Source organism: Neoarius graeffei, chromosome 12, assembly GCF_027579695.1.
Source record: "Neoarius graeffei isolate fNeoGra1 chromosome 12, fNeoGra1.pri, whole genome shotgun sequence".
NCBI lineage: Eukaryota > Metazoa > Chordata > Actinopteri > Siluriformes > Ariidae > Neoarius > Neoarius graeffei.
The window spans coordinates 81,756,080-81,770,384 of record NC_083580.1 but is presented as its reverse complement, the minus strand read 5'-3'; the positions used below and the strand labels follow the sequence as shown (position 1 = coordinate 81,770,384).

General features: G+C 44.5%; 1 protein-coding gene across 2 annotated transcripts in view; it reads left to right on the top strand.

The window, feature by feature from the left end:
• The first annotated feature begins 1,143 nt into the window (after positions 1–1,143).
• The window catches only part of kctd16b (potassium channel tetramerization domain containing 16b), a 67,513-nt gene continuing 54,351 nt past the window's right edge, over positions 1,144–14,305 (top strand). Inside the window, exons 1-2 of one of the 2 annotated variants that reach the window (XM_060936543.1) lie at positions 1,156–1,987; positions 3,771–4,194. In XM_060936543.1, the coding sequence (XP_060792526.1) occupies positions 1,156–1,987; positions 3,771–3,943 (1,005 nt within the window). In that variant the 3' untranslated portion in view covers positions 3,944–4,194. Of the gene's footprint in view, positions 1,988–3,770; positions 4,195–14,305 lie in introns of those variants that run through there. The other variant, XM_060936542.1, reaches the window with a different exon arrangement.

The following is a 14,305-nucleotide window of genomic DNA, read 5'->3' as shown; positions in this document are numbered from 1 at the left end:
GGTTAGATAACTTTCCCAAATTCAGCATTGCACAGAACCAAAATAAACAAATCAGTGCAAAAAGAATCAGTGAAAAAAACCCGTGAAACGTGTGCAAACAGCCGAGTCAACACGCGAGCAGATAAACGGGTGTGATTATTCGCCTGTGCAGATCCTAAATAAGAAGTCCACTGGATTTACAGAGCAACAAAAAAGACAAATCTGAAAGACAGGAATGATCAGAGACCCAGGCTCCTGCGTGTCTGACTGCACCCGGTCTGCATGCGCGCCTACTCCTTTAAGATGATGTAATTCTTCATAAGCCATTATGTTTTTCCCTCCCTCCTAAACCGCCGAGGCAACATCAGCTGGGGCTTTTTTCCTCCCCTTCCTTTTTTCTTTTCTATTTTTTTTTAGACTGGCACCACCCTGAGCGGGAAAAGGGAGCTCGACGTGCGCACTCGCGCTTCTCCACGGCGGGGTGGGCGCGCGGGGAGGGAGGAGAGAGAGAGAGAGAGAGAGAGAGAGAGAGAGAGAGAGAGAGAGAGAAAGAACCTGCTAATCCACATGAGAACATGTCGAACAGAGCAGGAGTGATGCTGGCTCGGGCTCCTCCGGACACACTGTGAGTACACACACACACACACACACACACACACACCTCCATCCTTAACTTCCAGCACCGGGTTTGGGTTTCGGCTCCAAAGTTTCATCAGTGGTTTGGTGGAGTGATGTTTTACTGGACTTATTGTTGTTGTTTTTTTAATCTTTAAACAGCACAGATGTTTCCTGTTTCACTGAGTGCACGAGAGAGAGAGAGAGAGAGAGAGAGAGAGAGAGAGAGAGAGAGAGAGACTGCTGTTTGGAAAAATCAGACACAGAGGCGCAAGATCTTCCTAATTTTGTGCTCAGACGTCCCTGAAGCTGTCCTGAAGCTCTCCTGCAACCACATCCCATGATCATCTCGGGGTTTTTACTCAGATATATGGATGATATATATTTTTTTCTTCCCATTTGCCTTCATCGGGTTTTGAGCATCATCTTTAAAACTCAACATTTCAGGGAGATTTGAGTGAACTGCAAATGTGACATCTTGTTGGAAGAATTATTATTATTATTATTATTATTATTATTATTATTATTATTATTATTATTCCTCCCCTGATGACTGAAACTATGTCTCTGAGCGGGAACTGTCGGACTCAGCCCGCGACCAAAGAACCCTCGTGCGCCCTGAACTGCTTTCCAGATGTTCTCGAGCTCAACGTGGGGGGTCAGGTGTACTACACGCGCCACGCCACGCTCGTGAGCCAGCCCGGTTCCCTGCTGGGCAAAATCTTCTCGCCAAAAAGCAGCGCGGTGCCCGACCTCGCGCGAGACCCCAAAGGTCGGTATTTCATCGACCGCGACGGCTTCCTGTTCCGCTACGTGCTGGACTTCCTGCGGGACAGACAGGTGGTGCTGCCTGAGCATTTCCCCGAGAAAGCGCGCCTGAGGAAGGAGGCGGAGTATTTCCAGCTGCCGGACCTGGTGAAGCTGCTGACGCCCGAGGAGGTGAAGCCCAGTCCGGACGAGTGCGCGCACAGCGACTACGAGGATGGCTCGCTGGGAAGCGACCAGCGCGCGTGCCCGCCGCCGTCCCTCGTGCCCGCCGACCGTAAGAGCGGCTTCCTCACGGTGGGCTACCGCGGCTCGTGCACGGCGGGCCGCGAGGGACAAGCAGACGCCAAGTTCAGGCGCGTGCCCCGGATCATGGTGTGCGGCCGCGTCGCTCTGGCCAAGGAGGTGTTCGGGGAGACGCTGAACGAGAGCCGCGACCCGGACCGGACTCCCGACAGGTACACATCGCGCTTCTACCTCAAGTTCAAGCAGCTGGAGCGCGCCTTCGACCTGCTGTCCGAGTGCGGCTTCCACATGGTGGCGTGTAACTCCTCCCTCACCGCCTCCGTCATCAGCCAGCACACCGACGACAAGATGTGGTCCAGCTACACCGAATACGTCTTTTACCGTAAGTTAAAGTCGCTCTTACTTAGAGAAGATAGTCAGTGGTGGGTGGTGGGGGGCACTTCCTCAAACTTACTACCTGCCTCAGGTTCCACACTGTGGAAGCCCACTCGGTGCGTAATGCATTTCCTCTCATGGAGATTGTTGTTTTTCAGTTCAGATAGTCCATCCATCCATCCATCCATCCATCCATCCATCCATCTCTCTCTCCCCCCCTCTCTGTTCGTCATCACAGTTTGAGTTCTATTAAATACTGGAGACTTTATATGTAATATTACACAGCCATGCCATGATCTAAAGGTTAGAGAAGCAGCTTTGAGACCAAAAGGTCATCGGTTTAATTCCCTGGACCAGCAGGAATAGCTGAAGTGCCCTTGAGCAAAGCACTAAACCCCCAACTGTTCCCCAGACAGCTCTGGGTGTGTTCTGTGTCGCTAAGGACAAGAGCGTCTGCTCAACGCTGTAGTGTAATCTACTATACAGAAAAAGTCTTCCAAATCCAGCTGGTGATATGGAAAATATATACATTTTACAGATGGCACAGTGATGTAATGGTCATCACTGTTGCCAGAAGGTTCTGGGTTCAAAGCCTTTCTGTGCGGAGTTTGCATGTTCTCCCCGTGTCCGCGTGGGTTTCCTCCGGGTGCTCCGGTTTCCCCCACAGTCCAAAGACATGCAGGTTAGGTTAACTGGTGATTCTAAATTGAGCGTAGGTGTGAATGTGAGTGTGAATGGTTGAGAGGAGAAAACCTCTATAATAATCCAGTAGAAGGCAACGGGGAACCACTACTGTAATCCTTCCCTAGAAACTTTAATGTCCGGTCAGAGCGGCCATGTCACTGCAGTGATCCGCCAAAGAGAGAGAGAGAGAGAGATTTTACACTGAAGGACATGTCTTGAGGAACAATATGCTGCGTATCACAATATTTCATGTTAAGTAGGTCAGTTAAACTGAGATGCGCTCAGATAAAGTCGCCCCAGTTTGGCCTCCTCAGTATTACTGCTCAGAGGAAATCGATTCTTTCTTCTTTGCATTTCAGGCTCTGACATCATCAGAGTCACAGCCTCAGCTGTGCACACTGCCTCATTAAATTACATAACCACATTAAGTACAAAGTGAAACCCTTCATCTGAAATAAGGCCTCTCTCTCTCTCTCTCTCTGTCTCTCTCTCTCTCACACACACTCTCTGTCTCTCTCTCTCACTTTCTCTCTGTCTGTCTGTCTGTCTGTCTGTCTGTCTGTCTCTCTCTCTCTCTCTCTCTCTCACACACACACACACTTTCCTGATCTTTATCTCAATCATTATCTTGCTGAAGTGGTGAAAGATGATGGTTTTTGTAATGGCTCTCATAACATTTTATGGTGTAAAACACTCCATCTGCTCTGCTCCATGAGTAGCTAAGGCGATGTGGTGTCCGTTGTGGTTCTACCACAGGAGTAAAATGGAGGAACGCTCACCATCCACCTGAGCTTTCCACATTTCAGAGCATGGTTCCACAGACTTTCCTAATGCTAACACAAATATTCATTATATTTGATTATTAGCTGTAAATAAATGTATACAAAACATTCCAACAATAATCTCATTGCATGGGCTCATGGCTCATGGTGCTACTATGAAATAAATAAATTATTTACATTATTAGATCAATTACATAATAGTTAATTGTTATAGTCCATTAACAAATTATTAAATAAAATGTAAATGATGAAGAGTGATATTATCATATTAATTGTTTTCTGTATTTAACTGTTTATTTCGCTTTTCTTTTTTTTCATGTTGAGGCCTTGGTACACATCATGAGACGAATAAATCTGTCAACATCATCTATCAAAACCAGAATGTCACACAGATTGGATCAACTGTACCACAGTCCCGACTAATCGATAGTAGAGCAGGGTTGGGAACATGTGTGTTAAATGATGATAAAAGAAAAATACAGAACCCAAAACACTGATGTTGGTTTGCTGCAGGTTGCTGATTTTACTCTGAATATTTTAATGTAAGTAACGTCTTTAAAAGTCTCATCTCATTATCTGTAGCCGCTTTATCCTGTTCTACAGGGTCGCAGGCGAGCTGGAGCCTATCCCAGCTGACTACGGGCGAAAGGCGGGGTTCACCCTGGACAAGTCACCAGGTCATCACAGGGCTGACACATAGACACAGACAACCATTCACACTCACATTCACACCTACGCTCAATTTAGAGTCACCAGTTAACCTAACCTGCATGTCTTTGGACTGTGGGGGAAACCGGAGCACCCGGAGGAAACCCACGCGGACACGGGGAGAACATGCAAACTCCGCACAGAAAGGCCCTCGCCGGCCACGGGGCTCGAACCCGGACCTTCTTGCTGTGAGGCGACAGCGCTAACCACTACACCACCGTGCTGCCTGTCTTTAAAAGTGTTTATTGTTATTTGAAAAACAACAAAGAAGCTAATACATGCTGTGATGTTCTTTAGATTGGACTGTTGCAGTTCATTGCCGCTTGGCTGCCCTGTGCTTGGACACGACCTCAGTCTTAATCTAATCTCAGGGATTAGACTGTATACAGACGTCCTGCATAAGACATTGATGGTCCTAAATGTTTTATCTCCTGCTAATCTGATGCAGTAAATCCCACGCTGAGCATTTCATTCAGCTACAGGAGACCTGTTAATCCTGCAGATCACTTCCTGCTCAGTCTCTTATTGTCTCGGAATAGTGTTTATTAGAAATAGGTGTATTTTAAATCCAGAGTTGCCGCCTCACTGCTCTTTCTTCCTCTCCTGTTTTCACTGGTCTGTACAAGATTTGTTCCCCAGCACGCAAATTTATTTCCCAGTTTGTTGTACGGTCAGAATGATTGGAAATCCATCATTGTATTTGACATTCTGAGGACCTGCAGTCTTGTCTCAAGCCAAAATTGTAAAACGGTGTCATTTTCTTTTTCAGTGTTATGGCAATCATTTCCTCCCTTCCAGCAACAAAGCCATTTTTCTTCATCTTTATGTTTGTAGCTCCAAGTGCTTTCCCTTTATGATGAAAATGGTAACGTCTGTTTCACGCCACAGCAAGACACTTCAGTCATTTCCGTCTCTTCCACTACAGATGTATTTCATTTGCCTCTTTTTAAAGTTGCTGTATGCTGAAGACAATTAAAGCATTGAAAAGAGAGAAAGAAAATTGAGTAAGGAGGCAAAAACACACACACACACACACACACACACACACACACACACACACACACACACACACACACACACACCAGGGGCGCCGCCAGAAATTTTGGGCTCCATGAAAGATTAGAATTTTGGGCCCCCCAACTTTGCCCACCCTCGTCACAATTGCACTATTGTCATTATTTGACTTTTGATAGCCCATGGACCTTGAGTTTGTGATTTTGTTATTACATTTTATGTATTAACCTACCAGAGACTAGATGAAAACTGGTCAGTGACTAATTCTGGTGCATTTACAATCACAAATGAAAATTCAAGATTTTGCCACATGCCTTCTTGTGCTAGGACAATTGGTAGTGAAATGTGTGATGTGACACGTTCTAAACCAATGGTTTAGAACGTGTGAACATTCCACACACGTAACCATGTCAAACACTTGACTGGTGTCCGTTATTAGCAACACTTTAATCTAGCAAACTGTATATGGCGCTCGCTCATTAAAAACTTCAGTCCTAAAGCATTTATGGGTTGTATTGCTGCTTACCTCCTTCTCCAAAGGGGGGTTCAGTGGTTTGGTAGGGCGGAGGTCCCCCTGAGGCTGAATCTGTGCATATTTAGGGCACCCCATTAGTTATGAAACTGGTTATTAGCACTAGTTATTAGCACCAGCATAACGTAATATTTCATCTTGTTTATCACACAAGTCAGTTCAGTTATTAAAATGGAAAAAATGTCACTGTACAAACTGTAAAAGTGTTCTCTTGATAGGCTAATCCAACCACGTTCATACTGTTCATTTACCATTCGCTAATATTTTGAACACATGTGAGCGATAGCTACCTTTCTTTGGGAAAAACTGAGTGACCAGTTGCCTGCCTCTCCGGTCCCTCTCAGCTTTCAGCTGCCTTTCTTTACGTTTTTGACAGCCATGCTTCATATTTAGCGATCATAGACTGTACGCACTCCACTGCTGGCTGGCTGGCTGCTGCACCGCGACACAGCAATCGCGCTTCTACCAGAACTGGACCGTACCATTTCGCAAAAGGGGGAGGGTTAAATGACAATATGTTGAAGAACTCAAGAAATAGACAACCTTGTTCAATTAGCTCATTTTACCAGATGGAATATTGCATTGTTGTTATTTCAAAAGTCTTATTAAAATCATTAAAAGCATATTATCAGCCCCTTAAAGGGCCCCATGGCAGTGCTGGGCCCCTAGAATTGTTCTAACCTTTCCCCCCCTGGCGGCGCCCATGAACACACACACACACACACACACACACACACACACACACACACACACACACACACACACACACACACACCACCACCACCACCACCACCACAACAACAACAACAAAAAAGTGTTCATTGTTTAGAGATTTGATTTGTCTCTGAATTGATTTATTTAGATCCAGAATGTTCCCTTCATAAAAGTAAATTCTATTAGTGCTGAGGAAGTTGGTTCCAGGCTGGTTCCAGGTTCTGTAAGTGTACATATGTACCAATATGTACAATAATTTCTACTTTGGATATTTCTCATGGTGTTCTACATACTCATCTCACATCAAGCTCCATGGAAAAATAGTGTAATTTGGGGGAAAAAAAGTGAAAAAGTAGTTGATATCCATCGCTGGGGTCAAAAACGTGGAAGGCAACATCATGAAAGAAGGATCCATAATCAAAATCAGAACCAAGTCGGAAAACCGGATGAGACAAGAACAGAAACAAGGCTCACTAATGCATGGAAACTCGATGAGACTTTGCAACGAAGAACAGAAACAGCAGGTATACGTTAACAAACTAATTATGGGCTTTACACAGAACCGGTGAACACATTAGGGTCATCAGCTAACGTCAGAAGGAGGGCAGAGACATGATTACAGGATTACGGGAACAATATCATGTGACGTGAACCCAAAACTACACGACTCCTCAGCTGTATTGCTGTGTTTGGAACAGCACCATGATACATAGTTTGAGTTCTGACAGCAGAACCAGGTTCAGTAATTATAGGAATTTACATACACACCGTTTCTGTACTCATGCATCGCCACGGAAGCAGAAACATACTGAACCATCATGAGGTCATTCCAGCTAAAATCAGCAAGATTCCAGAACTCAGTATGTTTGTGTAAATCAAATCAAATCAAGTTTATTTGTACAGCGCTTTTAACAATAAACATTGTCGCAAAGCAGCTTTACAGAATTTGAACGACTTAAAACATGAGCTAATTTTATCCCTAATCTATCCCCGATGATGAAGCCTGTGGCGACGGTGGCAAGGAAAAACTCCCTCAGACGACATGAGGAAGAAACCTCGAGAGGAACCAGACTCAAAAGGGAACCCATCCTCATTTGGGCAACAACAGACAGCCTGACTATAACATTAACAGTTTTAACAGGTATAACCCTCAACTGTCCTCATGGGGCCGTCCTTCACAGGACTGGGGCGATAAAACTCCGACCAGACACAGGGCACCAGGATGGATCAAGCAGGTCCGAGGGTCAGAAGAGGCCAGCATCTCAATCCCAGGACCAACATGTAACTCAGAGGGACAGATGGGGGGGGGGAGAGAGAGAGAAAGAAAACACGTTGTTAGGTATGCCCTAAAAATGACAAGTATTAAATCTGTGTGGTAGGCTCGCAGAGACGAGAGTCTTTACATCAGGCATAACACACAATGGCATGTTAATATGGTAAAATATATCATGACCTGCTCTGGCTGGATGCTTGATTGGGTGATGGGAGCACACTCCTCAGCAATGATGAGATGCAGATGGGACCCTTAGGGCTGGCCAAGACAATTCAGTTACATTTCACCGGGTCTGGGACATGCGACAGAATGTCTGACGGCCGATTCCCTGCAGGCTACGATAGCCAGTCGAGGTCTCCACCGTCTCCACCAAAAGATTTCCTGTTGACTCCATGTAACTCAGAGGGACAGATTTGGGGTGGGGGGGAGGGAAAGAAAACACAGGTGGTTAGGTATGCCCAATGTCACCTGAATAAGTAGGAACAGTATACATATTGCACCGAGTACAAGCAGGGACTCCGGCAACTAACTATGACAGCATAACTAAAAGGAGAGAGCCAGAAGGTAACACAGGCATGAGGGGCCCCGGGACATAAAGCAGCAGCCACTACACCGTCAACAAACTCGAGTGAGCAAGCGAGTGGGGACTGACAGCATCCATACATCCCAGTTTACCAAAACACTCTGTCTGAGGACCCTCCAGATCTACACCTTTACCTCATAAACACCATTAACACAAGGCTTGACTAAACAGATATGTTTTCAGCCGAGACTTAAACACTGAGACTGTGTCTGATTCCCGAACACTACTTGGAAGGCTGTTCCATAACTGTGGGGCTTTGTAAGAAAAGGCTCCGCCCCCTGATGTAGCCTTCACTATACGAGGTACCAGCAGATAGCCTGCACCTTTTGATCTAAGTAGGCGTGGCGGGTCATAGAGGAGCAGAAGTTCACTCAGGTACTGTGGTGCGAGACCATTCAGTGCTTTAAAGGTCAATAGTAGTATTTTATAATCAATACGAAATGTGATTGGGAGCCAATGCAGTGTGGATAAGACAGGGGTGATGGGGTCATATTTTCTAGTTCTAGTAAGGACTCTTGCTGCTGCATTTTGAACTAACTGGAGCTTGTTTATGCACTTATTGGAACATCCAGACAGTAAGGCATTACAATAATCCAACCTGGAGGGAACGAAAGCATGGACTAGTTTTTCTGCATCATGTAATGACATTAAATTTCTTATCTTAGCAATATTTCTGAAATGAAAGAAAGCTATCCGGGTAATGTTATCATTGTGAGTTTCGAATGAAAGACTGGGGTCAATAATCACTCCGAGGTCTTTTACTGCTGCACGTGAAGAAACAGAAAGGCCGTCCAGAGTTACTGTGCAATCAGAAAACTTACTTCTAGCTGTATGTGGTCCTAGCACAAGTACTTCAGTCTTGTCAGAGTTAAGCAGAAGGAAATTAATAAGCATCCAGTGTCTAATGTCCTTAACACATTCCTCAATTCTATTAAGCTGGTGTCTCTCATCAGGTTTTGCAGAGACATACAACTGTGTGTCATCAGCATAACAGTGGAAACTAATACAATGTTTACGAATAATATCGCCCAGAGGTAACATATATAGAGAAAAAAGCAGTGGACCCAAGACAGAACCTTGTGGAACACCAAACTTTACCTCGGTACGTCTAGAAATATCACCATTTATATCAACATACTGATAACGATCAGTTAGATAAGACCTGAGCCAGGAGAGGGCCGTTCCCTTAACTCCCACAACATTTTCTAGTCTATCCAGAAGAATGGAATGATCAATGGTATCAAATGCTGCACTAAGGTCAAGCAACACAAGCAGCGAGACACAGCCCTGATCAGACGCCAACAGTAGGTCGTTTACTACTTTAACCAGTGCTGTCTCTGTGCTATGATGAGGTCTAAATCCTGACTGATGCATTTCATGGATGTTATTCCTATGTAAATATGAGCATAACTGCTGTGCCACAGCTTTTTCAAGGATCTTGGAGATAAAGGGGAGGTTTGATATTGGCCGATAATTGGACAGCTGACAGGGATCAAGGTCAGGTTTTTTAATCAGGATATGGAGATATCTCATAAATGTTCAACAAAAGGCTAAGAATAAGCAGCTGCCTCTTCTGGTGAAGAACATCTCTCATAGGACCCATGGCATGGTGGTTTGTTGATGCTTTAAATGGGATCGTGGAGGCTTCCGGATGTTATATCCGCAGCCTTTCTCGAAATGAACCCTCGGAACGTAGATATAGCCTCCTGGAAGAAAGCCCCATTTCAGCCCTTTTCCCAGTGCGTCGTTTTGCTAATGAGAAGCATGGAGGCGGGGAAGGGTAGAGGGTGGGGGTGTGCCATGGGTGGAGGGGGAGGGGCTGCCGTCTGCCTCCCAAGCCGGCCGAGAGCGCTCCTCGTCGGGCACGGCCAGGCGGGCGAATGCCCTGGTCCGTCCGCCCTGTCTAAAAAAATGGTACAACTCGAGCCCATGGTAAAACTGGGACTTTGTCGGGTTTTTTTTCAGCCTGAGGCCCATGGTAAAACTGAGCAGTTTTACCATGGAGGAGTGGGGACTTTGCCATTTCCTCCCCCCAACTTGCCCCTAGGAGAACCGCTGCCTCCACGGGCGGCCGGTGCCGCTGGAGGGCCACCCGCACGACCTCGGCTCCCGACAAAAGATTGGATCTAGGGCTGACTTTCAATGGATCGCAGCGATGGAGCTGCTCTGCCACTCACGACACCCCGGCCCAGAATCAGGGAAAAATACCGCGCGCTGACGTCATTAAGGTGCGACGTGAGGAAATAAAATAAATTCAACAAATGTTTGGGTTTTTACTGAACAAACAAACAAATAAAATGAATGAGTGACTTAAAAAAAAGAATGTGGGTGTCTTTGTAAAAACTGTTTTGATTGGCTATTATAACAGAGGTAGCGCAGAGTACCTGGCTAACTGCAGGAAGCGGTTAGCTGCACAGCTAATGTAGCCATTGCAAATGCACCGATTTTAAAACACGGCAAAACGACTTAACAGTTATACACTTACTTGTTCGCTGTTTGTGGCTGATGCGGCAGGGATGCTTGGTACGGACCCAGGCTTCAGTGACAGTTGATGTGCAAAACCTGCCCTGTACTGTCCCAAGTTGTGAAAACATTCCTCAGGAAAATGCTTCCGACAAACATACACCGTCTTAGGTAGACTCGACGGCGTATTATTGGAGTAAATAAAATTAAGCCACTGCATCTTCAGGGGCTCTCCCGTCGGCAGTAAAAACAGACTCCTTTCTGTGTTGTCACATCCATGTACAGCACAATTTCCATGTTTCGCTCGCTTAGGTGATGCCATGTTGTTGTGTCCTCTATGGTCTCCTCACTACAACTGGGCGGGGCAATCCATACAGTGGGTGGGAATCCAGAGGGGGGGCGTGGGGATCATCTCCCTTGCTGACGTAGTAAAGGGAAGAGCTTATCAACGCGCCGTTTTGACGCGCCATTCTCAAATGTTGGGCATAGTTTGGTTTACACATTATGAAATTTCTAGCCACTGGGGTGACTTAAGAAGGTCAGAGGAACTCATTTTAATGTTAAAAAAACCTCAGAAGTGAAAATTTCATGCCATGGGACCTTTATCGAAAGTTGCTTATCTGTAACATTATATATAATAACATTCTGAATTCTTGTATACGAGGGATGTTGGTTTGAATCTATGATGCATGTCCCAGTAGGTAATGTGTTCATGTTCTGCTGTGATTTCATGCGATCGTGGCTGATCAGGTTTTGTTATTTTGGCTGCATCCGATTTCTCAGCATGTACTGACGATAGTTAAGTACTGACTACCCGACTGATCATAACTGTAGTACGATCTGTGAGTATGTGAGCGAGAAGTAAGGACACAACTCAGATGTACAGCACCAATTAAAAGTTTGTACACCCCTACTCTACTCATTGCTAGGTGTTTTTGTATTGTAACTGTTTTTTACACTGGAGAACAAAACTGAAGACATCAGAACTATGAAATAACTTCTGGAACATATCTGGAATTATGTAGTAAGCAAAAAAGTGTTAAACAAAAGTAAATCTGCTTGATATTTTAGATTCTTCAGCGTATCCAGCGTTTCCCTTGACGACGCTTTACACACTATTGTCATTCTCTTAACCAGCTTCATGAGGGAGTCGCCTGGAACGCTTTTCAATTAACAGCTGTGTCTCGTCAAAAGGTCATTAGTGGATGAGTTTCTTATCTTCTTAATGTGTTTGAGATCAAATAGTAAATAATAAAAATACTATAAGTAATAACCCTATGCAACACCACAACTGTAGTAATCCATACAGTATTATGTCAAGAACTGAACAACTCAGTAAAGAGAAACAACATACATCATTACTTTAAGACACAAAGTGACTTTTAATTAATACAAATAAAGAAAAAACACTGAATTAGAAGGCGTGTCCAAACTTTTGACTGGTACTGTACTCTGCCACCATCTTACCAGTCCTCTGGCCTGTATGTTCACAGATGACCTATACCAACATATACCACGAAATAAAATATATATAGTTCTATAATGGCAGAAATGTTTAAACAATTTCTGATACATTTGTACACCGCTGCAACAACCGGCTTTGCTTCGGACAGCCATCTTCTTTCTGTTTTGTCCCAGGGGAGTTCGTAGGTGCTAAAGAAGGCAGCTGGACTTGCTTGAAATCCTTGAAGATGTTTCACCTTTCATCCGAAAGCTTCTTCAGTTCTGTCTGATGAGTGGGGAGTTCCAGGTGTTTATCCTCTAATGGACCAAAAAGTAGAGTTGTTGAGGTCACATGGGTCATTGACCCTCAGTCATCCTGTAGGTTGTTAGGGTCCACTCGAGGATAAACACCTGGAAGTCCCGACTAGTCAGACAGAATTGAAGAAGCCTTTCGGATGAGAAGTGAAACATCTTCAAGGATTTCAAGCGAATCCAGTTGCTTTCTTGAGCACCTACAGTTTACGATGACCTGGATGACTGAGAACCTTCACAGACATTTTTCTCAGGGGCATTCTTCTTCAGTTATTTGGAGGCTCCAGCTGAGTTATGGGATAGTGTAGTGTGGAGTGGTGTGGTGTGGTGTGGTGTGGTATGTTTGCATGCTATGGGTGTAGTAGGTCATCTAGGTACCATTCAGTGACTATTAAATGCCTGCTCAGTGTTCAGACCCCTGACATACTGCACTACATTACTTTTTGTGTAATACTGTAGTATTCGGATGCAGCCTTTTGTGATGATGTTCTTCTTGTCTCCGCCCCATCCAGGTTTTCTGTGTTTATTCCTCAATTAGTTTGCCTATTTATACCCTCCATGTCTTTGTCTCGTTATAAAATCCTACATTTTGTACCGATTTATTTCTGAGCTATGTTTTCGAGTTTCCGTGTTCTGTGTTACTTGGTTTTGACCCTCCCGTGTATTTTCCAGTCTTCTGAAAACAGATTATTACTTGTTTTTTTGTTTCTGCCTGCATGTGTTTGGACCCATTGGATGGACACTGACAACAATTCTTGGATTCATGCTGTACACATAGATGAAAGAGTACATGAACTTCTAGGAATAGCTATATAATAAGCAGGAAAGTTTGTTTGTTTGTCTTGAGCTAACGTCGCCATTTCTCAACGGATTTTCACCAAATTTGGCAAGTAGGTCCGGGGATGACCCGGAATTTTGCAGATATAAACAAAATTCATCTACAGGCCCCATGGAGGTCCCTGGGGGGCGCAACATCCATCCACCCCCTCCCTCAATGCCTTTCACGTTACATTTATCAACACAAAACTCTCGACAGATCTTCACTAAACTTGGCACGTAGGTACAAGAGATAACCGCAATTTGGCAGAACTCAGAAATTCCATATTTGGGCCCCAGGGGGTCCCCGGTGGGCCCCTGGGTGGTGGATGTTTGGATTTTTGTTTGTCTTGGGTTAACATCATTTCTCAACGGATTTTCACCAAATTTGACATGTAAGTCTGGGGGCAACCCAGAATTTTGCAAAACTTGGGCAACACCGGGTAACCTGCTAGTATATATATATATATATATATTATATATATATATTTTTTTTCATTGTTTTTTAAATAATCTCACTAGTTTTTATTCTGTTCAGATTAAAGAAAGTTAAACAGGACCACGGTTATCATCCCCACTGAGGTCCACTTTTGTGACTTTGTTCTGACTTCTTGCTTTTACTAAGGTGAATTTAAAGTGAAGGTTAGGATCAGATGGCTTATTATGTTGGTTAAAATAAGTCCAACAGCCACATTATGGTCAGAGCTTTGAGCTATGAAATTTTCTGGCATTAAAAAACAGTCACTTCTGCAATAATGAGAACCCTTTCTTAATTGCGTCAACTTTAGTAGTGATTTGCATGCCTTGGAGGTGGAGGGATAATTGTGTGGACTGCCTGTTTCAATGCTAAGTGGAGGTCTGTGGAGTTAATATGCGAGACACTTTGCATGTGGCTGTGTCCTTTGGCAAACAAGGCCAACAGTTATCAAAATCCATCATCCCTGAATCTCATTTTAGCCAATTAAGTAAAGTTATAGGCTCTGCAAAGCTTCTCTTTAATC